Source organism: Syngnathus acus, chromosome 10 (assembly GCF_901709675.1).
Source record: "Syngnathus acus chromosome 10, fSynAcu1.2, whole genome shotgun sequence".
Lineage (NCBI taxonomy): Eukaryota > Metazoa > Chordata > Actinopteri > Syngnathiformes > Syngnathidae > Syngnathus > Syngnathus acus.
The window spans coordinates 19,249,526-19,257,429 of NC_051095.1; the positions used below are offsets into that span (position 1 = coordinate 19,249,526).

The window sequence follows — 7,904 nt, forward strand, 5'->3', positions numbered from 1 at the left end:
GTAGCCGTTTTTATTTAAACTAATTAAAACCACACTAAGAAATTGTATTCATTAGGTCCAAGCATATTTTCATGATACTTTTGCAGGCATAGCATTTTCTTGTTAAATGCACATATAATGTAAATGTCGTTAAAATAATAGAAATTAAGATGTCATTCTTTTGTCATTTATTTTGTATTACTCCAATAATCTATATTGCACTGCGTTCAGACCATACACTATCCCATATTTTTTTCCGGTTTAAACCAATGCATTTAATATCTCGATATATTGTCTGGATCTGATTTGATCCTTTGAGGCACTTACTGTGTTTCTGTTGTCTTGGTCTTGTTTTTCAGAGCCATGACAGAATGGTGGACTGCTTGAGCAAAGTCATGCTGCACACGGTCATCTCATGCTGGCAGCCAGTCCTGGGACTGGCCCTGCTGGCCGTCTTTGTGGGCTCCTCCCTGGGCTGCCCCTCCCGCTGCGAGTGCTCAGCGCAGACTAAGGCTGTGGTGTGCCACCGCAAGCGCATGCCCACCATCCCTGATGGCATTCCAGGTGAGACCAGGATCCTTGACCTGAGTAAGAACAAGCTGACCATGATCAACCCGGACGATTTTGCCGCCTTCCCAAGTCTGGAGGAACTCGACCTGAGCGGGAATATAATCAGCTACGTAGAACCGGGTGCCTTCAATGCTCTATTCGTCATGCACTCGCTCAGCCTGAAGAGCAATCGGATCAAGCTTATCCCTTTGGGCGTCTTCTCGGGCCTGGCCAACCTTACCCGGCTGGACGTGAGCGACAATAAGATTGTCATACTCCTGGACTATATGTTCCAGGACTTGCACAATCTCAAGTTTTTGGAGGTGGGCGACAACGACCTGGTTTACATCTCGCACCGTGCATTCAGTGGACTTTTGAGTTTGGAGACACTGGCCCTGGAGCGGTGCAACCTCACCGTGGTGCCCTCCGAGGCTCTCTCGCACCTACACAACCTGGTCAGCCTGCACCTGCGATACCTCAGCATCAGCACTTTGCATCCATATTCCTTCAAAAAGCTGTTCCGGCTGCGCCACTTGGAGATTGACAGCTGGCCGTCGCTGGACCACATCCCGGCAAACACCCTGCATGGCCTCAACCTCACCACCCTGTCTGTCACCAACACCAACCTGTCGTCCTTTCCCTACCAGGCCTTAAAGCACCTGCCCTACCTGACGCACCTCAACCTGTCCTACAACCGCATCCGGCACATCGAAGGGGGAATGTTGATGGACCTGGTTCGCCTTAGGGAGTTTCACCTGGTGGGCGCTCAGCTCACCGCCATCGAACCATACGCCTTCCAAGGCCTGCGGGGACTGAAGGTGCTCAACGTTTCGCACAACCGGCTGGACACACTGGAGAAGGGCGTGTTCCAATCCCCGGAAGCTTTGGAGGTCCTCCTTATTGACAACAACCCGCTAGTATGCGACTGCCGCCTCATGTGGATCTTACAGAAAAGGCACACCATATTATTCGGAGATTCCCAGCCGGAATGTAACACGCCCGAGGGGATCCGAGGCAGGCCTTTTCAGGAGTTTAAGGAAAGCTTGCTGTCTTACTACGTGACCTGCACCAAGCCAAAAATTCGTGAGAACAAGACGCAAACGGTGACAGTGGATGAGGGCCAGCACGTTTTGCTGCACTGCAGTGCTGAGGGGACGCCAAGGCCCACTGTGTCCTGGGTTTCCCCGCGGCGGCGCATCCTGACAGCCAGGAGCCACGGCAGGGTAATGGTGCACAACAACGGAACCCTGGAGATCAAGTCGGCTGAAATTCAAGATGGCGGCGTCTACCTCTGCCTCGCCTCCAACACGGCTGGGAATGACACACTGATGACATCACTGGCCGTCAAGAGTCTGGGCTCACTGTACGCCAACAGGACCCAGCATTACACCGACCCCAGCAACACCACTGCCAACGGGACCGCCAGTGTCACCCTGGGCTTGGACCTCAAAACCATTTTGGTATCGACGGCCATGGGCTGTTTCACCTTCCTGGGGATGGTCTTGTTTTGCTTCCTGCTCCTGTTCGTCTGGAGCAGGGGCAAAGGAAAACATAAAAACAATATCGACGTGGAATACGTGCCTCGATCCAAGTCCAACGGCACCAACGTGGACTCGGCCGACATCCAGGCCGGTCCTCATCGTTTCAACATGAAAATGATGTGACGTCTTTTTATAGGAAAAGATTCTGGATCGAGTGTGGAAAATATCCCAAAGTACATTCTATTTTTTTGCAAATAGAGCCACAGCGTGCGGACGAGTGGTCTTAAAGGTCTTTGGGGTTAAGGAACAATGAGCAGAACCTTGAACATACAGCTAGTAGGATGTCGGAATTGCTTCAGCTCAGAGGAGGATTGAACAGATTCCTGGGAATTAAGTGTCATTTATCTGCTTTTTGAGATTTGTATGCCCCCTAAACAGAAAAAGAGAGAGCGAATGCTCTGACTTCTCGGGGTTGGATCTTCTGGACTCAGCTGAACTGTGTACAGTACCAATTTGTATCTAATGCTAAAAAAAACCTTTGTTGAGTCTTGCGCCACATGCTTCATCACCCATCCGATCAACCAATGGCGGTGACCATCGCTTCTTCCGTTCGATATTTTTGCCTGTGTGTACCTAATGCTTTGTTTATTATGTACACTTACTGTATGTACATACTCATTCAAAAGAAATATTCACAGCAATATTCATGGGATGCATTAGCCAAAATTGATATAACCCTATACAGTATGTTCAGCAAAAAAAACAATAAAAAAAAGACTTGCGACTTAAAGTTTCCATAGGTTCAGGAAGGGCTTCTATGGGTGATGATGTGTCCCTGCTCCCCCACTATTGACTCAGAAATAAGAAATATGAATAAATACATATTTATCAAAGAAAGTATTTTATTTATGAAGAATGTTGGTCAAAAATCAACCCTCAACTGCTGTCGGGTGTCCAATATAATATCTGGACGGTCCCTTGGATGAACATGAACCACCGTTTTGTCCGACTTCAGTGTCTTTCTATTCATTTAAAGTGTACCTTTTTGGCCCATGTGTCAACTTTTTGGCCAGTGTGTCAACTTTTTGCTACAGTGATATTCGCATTGTTTCTTTATTCTTTCCCCAGTAGAAAAAAATTGACTTTGTTGTAGTAGTTCCTCATTTTGTTGTTGAATCATTTAGATAATGACTATTAAAAAAATAAAAAATGTGTATGTGGAATAAATGCAGTTGTATTTGTACATGTGACTGAAGTCAGTTTTATTAATGACACAACGCAGCTGTCGTATAATTGTGTAGTCGCAAATGGTTTGAATTAAAATTGAAATAAATGTTACTGTGGCGGGCGCCTTGAGATACGAGTTTAATTTATACCTCAAATTATCATTTCCAACTGAAGTGATTCGAATGCAAATAATCCAATTCCATACCCCAATACACACCCAACTGTGTTCCTTATTTTTCTTTCATTTTTCTTTCAACAGAGGTTGCACTCAACAATATTGTACTGTATAAAATGTACAGTCATACCATTTTCACTTAACCTGTAGTCTCAGAAGATGCAAGATGTACCTAATGTTATGCTCATACCTGTTATTCCTCTTCTGTGGTCTCCACTGGCAGTTGGCACACCAGTTTAATGGCGCATTACTACTAATAACATATTGTGCTGCCACCGCAAGGTAACCAATGTGAATTGATAGTGTACGTGAAATTTGCTGCTGTTTTCCATTGGTGGGTGTCTGAAGCTCATGCGTGTCTCGAATTATTGCTTCTGTTCCAAAAAGGTCACTACGTGGCTACTCATGTCTCAAGAAGACGCTAATGTCTTAAGGTTCCACCATTTGATTAGATTGATTTGTAATAAATGTATTTAATTCCTTGAAAAATATATTCTTAAAATTATTTACAAGTTTTTTTAATTTCTTGATCATTATAATGAACTTTTTTTTTCTAATTTAATTGACTTAAAAAAAAAAAGTAAACCGATTGGCTAAAAATGTTTTTTTTTTTTACTGGTACACTTGCAGGAGCAACACCACTTAATTGTTGAAAACCACCCATCACAAAATTAAACACCCTGGTTCATTGACATTGGTATTTTGATTACTTTGCGTTACACAAGAGGGTGAAAATAATGCCTTTGTGGCCGATGCAGTTTACATCTACAAACAACATAATGCACAAATTTATGATCAACCAAAACATGACATTATTTTATTTTCACATCCATCAAATGAAGGAGCAGGATGTAATTGCCATTTTTCTGCAAGTTCATGATCAAAGTGAAAGACACAAGTACATGTTTCTCTATGATTCTACACTGTAGACAGTATATTTGTGATTGTTCTCTAGTGTATGGCGCTTCATTCTCTAGCAGATCTGAACTTCATCCTTTAAGTGACGTAGCGCAGATTAAGTGCTGCATTTGGAGTATAGTGACATCAACCAAAACAAACAATCCATCAAATTATTCAAACTTCAAGATGATGTGGTATATGTCATTCACAATAGTGTGGATTTTCCTCATCATTACCATGACTTCATTTTCCCGCCATTAGGGCTTGAAACCCTAATTTGAAACCCTAATGCTAATTAGTAATGATGATTTTGAACTATAACCAAATCCCAACCCTGATTTTAAACCCAGATTTAAAAAAAGCGGAAACCAGGGTGAAAACACACCTACGTATTTCCGATTTAAATCCCTAACTTCAATCCATATCACTGTCTTGAAGCCTAATCTGAAACCCTAACCATGCTTTCAAATGCTAACACACGCTAATTTGAAAATTTAACCTAAATTTGAAGCCATAATTTGAACCCCAACAACTGTGTTGGAATCAAAAATTGAAAATCTAACTTAACTATAATTAGAGCCCTAACCCTGGTTTGAAAAATTTATATAACACGCTATCCCTAGTTTAAAATACTCACAACCTTGATTTTTAAACCCAGATTTCAAATCTTAACTCTAGTTTAAAACGATAGTCCAGGCTTGAAAATCTGAACCTTGATTTCGAACCCAAATTTGAAACATGAACCTTGTGTAGAAACCATAAATAGAAACTGTAACCCTTTCTTGAAATCCCAATCTGAATCCCTACCTCAGAATTTAAACCTTAATTTGAAACCCTAACTATAATTTGAATCCTAATATGAAAACCCAAGCCTGATTTGAGACTTTACCAATTGAGTGTATTTATATAGAAAGCGTTTCGAACAAGCTGTGAATGAGTGTTATCCTTAGTCTGAATGCTGGGAATCAAAACGTATTGTTCTCACTCTTGTTTATACATGTTTAATATATGAATAATAAACTGGCTTTAATGTAGCAGAATAATTGCTGGCAGGTTAATTACTTGTTTGGATGTTGATTATCTGAAGAAGCTCCGCAAATGAAAGCAAAAGTGGATGCTGCAACATGCCACCATATTGAGGTCTTGCAGTATTTTGCCACCTGTGCTGCCCAGATTGACTTAGCCTCAAGCGTTTCTACCTTTCTCTGCTCGCTGATAAATGAAAAACACAGAAGACAAAGTCATGCCCAAATGTCCTTTGTTACATGTCAACAGACCACTATTTACTGTGGCGAGGACCCAAGGAAAACTGGACTCAAGTTGTCAAATGCCACCCGTCTTCATTTGGCCATGTGACAGCGCTTTGCTTCACGCCTCGTCCGACTCTTGTTTCCTGTATTTTCAAGGTCTCCGCTGACGCAAAAAAGTGATCACATTTGTTACACACCGTGACGTGTCTCAAGCTCTCTCGTTATTACTCACCTGAAGGTCGGCTTGTTTGGGTGTTGTGGGTGAGTTTGAAAAGAAAATCAGATTGTCAAAACATCAACTAGAGCTGCTCGACTCTGCTAATATTGCTGCACATAATGAATTGAATGGGCAGTAGGGCCACAGTGAATAAAAACTTACAGTAATAGTCTTGAGAAGTCATACATTTACAAGTATAAAGTCAGTCATAATATGATGTTAAATTCAGTCTTGTAAGATCCATCCATCTTTTTTTCCGTACCGCTGCTCCTCACAGGGGTCGCGGGCATGCTGGAGCCTACCCCAGCAGTCATTGGGCAGGAGGCACCCTAAACTGGTTACCAGCCAATCACAGTCTTGTAAAATTGTATTTATTATTCTGAAGCAATGCAATGGTATTCTTTACTAAACTAATTTGATACTTTTTATTATTGAAAAAAAAAATTACTTTGAAAGTCCTGTGATGTACCTCATAAAGTACAACTGTATTCTTGTAATCTTATGGGAATACACTTGGATGTGCAGGCAATGGGATCGATTCCCACTCAGTGACAGCCTGCATGTGGGTGTGACTGGTTGTTTGTCTCTTTATGTGCCTTGCAACTGACTGGCAACCAGTTCAGGGTGCAATCTGCCTTTCGCTTGATGGCTCCAGCACCCCCCCCTTTTACTGTACTGTGTTTTTGTAGTTTTTTTGTGGTTGTATGTACTGTTGCTACGGAACCTGACAGCTTCGCATCTCAACGCTCCTTCTGGAACGAAATATCGTCGAGATCCAGGGTTCTCCTGTCTTTTATTCTTGAACAACATGAAAGAAAATCATAAATCTCAAAGGGGTACTCTCAGAAAATTTGTTGTCGGAAAATTGGAACTCCATGAAACAATTTGGCTTTATTCTAAAAAATGTTATCCCCCTTTTCTTGAAAAATGTGACATTAGACTCAGCTAAGTCAGTGTTGAACACCACCACATTAATTAACAGTTATATCAATAATACTTCTCTGACTGCCAATCAAAAATTAAATTGATGTAGAGGTCAGTATTTTGTTGTTGATATCAACACAACTCTGGCGAAAGCAATTTTAAATATTCCGTAAAAATGTGTGTAAAAATGTAAACTGCTGGTTTGAGTGTGAGTGCAGAGGTGAACAGTTTATATGTTCATTAAAAAAATATATCCAGCATGCCAAAAATAATGAGTTCCTCTGGGAAAACAAACGCTGCTCCACATTTCCCACATCACCCACCAACTGGATCATTCTAAACCTTGAGACCTGTGTGAACAAAATAGTGATAGAAAAGGGTTTAAAAACAAAAGAAAAACATGTTTGTCTCCACTTAGTATCAACGGAGTTTAAACATCTCTGTGGATCTCTTGTGGTTATTAATTGTAGACAAAAAAAATTACATTATCTTTGTTGACATACATCATTCCACTGCGCTGTGGCTTGAGTTTCTTATAAGTTGCCAGAACGTAAAATTTGGTAGGTATGTCGAGCAGGAGCAAACCAAGAAAAAGTCTCATACCATAAAAAGAAAGAAAGTTGAACATTTTATTGTGAAGTGGACATTGTCAAAGCAATAGGACCACTTTAGCAAATTGAAAATATACACCCCTCAAAGCCAGTTTCCCTTAGCAACATTACATTTGGTTTGGCATGAACAGACTCACAAATAGTCTTCAATAACCATTCCTGAAACCCTTATTATATTATTTTATTGCATTATATTGTGGCGGACGTTAGGACCAAGCCTTTCACCCAGCAGGCCTGCAGTTAGGCGGGTTTATATGTACCGTATTTTCTGGACTATAAATTGACTCAGGAGCGACTTGTGTAAAATTATTAACACATTATATCATTTCACGTTATTTTCACACTAAACCGCAAGAGGGCGCTCTATGCCTGTGGAATAATTGGAACTGCAACTTACGAGTCTGACGAAGTAGGGGCGAAGTAGAAGAGGAAGCGCCGCATCTTCTACTTCTGGGGTTAGCAGAGTTGTTTATGGGTGACACTGAGGATGAAGAATTTGTTGGATTTAATGATTTGGAGTGACACGGATGGTTCGATAAACTTGTTAGCATGTCATTTATGCTATAATTATTTGAATAACTCTTTATAAGT

General features: G+C 41.3%; 1 protein-coding gene across 2 annotated transcripts in view; it reads left to right on the forward strand.

The window, feature by feature from the left end:
• lingo2 (leucine rich repeat and Ig domain containing 2) overlaps positions 1–3,363 on the forward strand; it is a 93,626-nt gene extending 90,263 nt beyond the window's left edge. For both annotated transcript variants that reach the window (XM_037262552.1, XM_037262553.1), the window contains exon 2: positions 339–3,363. In XM_037262552.1, the coding sequence (XP_037118447.1) occupies positions 351–2,192 (1,842 nt within the window). In that variant the 5' untranslated portion in view covers positions 339–350 and the 3' untranslated portion in view covers positions 2,193–3,363. The remainder of the gene's footprint in view (positions 1–338) is intronic.
• The last annotated feature ends 4,541 nt before the right edge of the window (positions 3,364–7,904 follow it).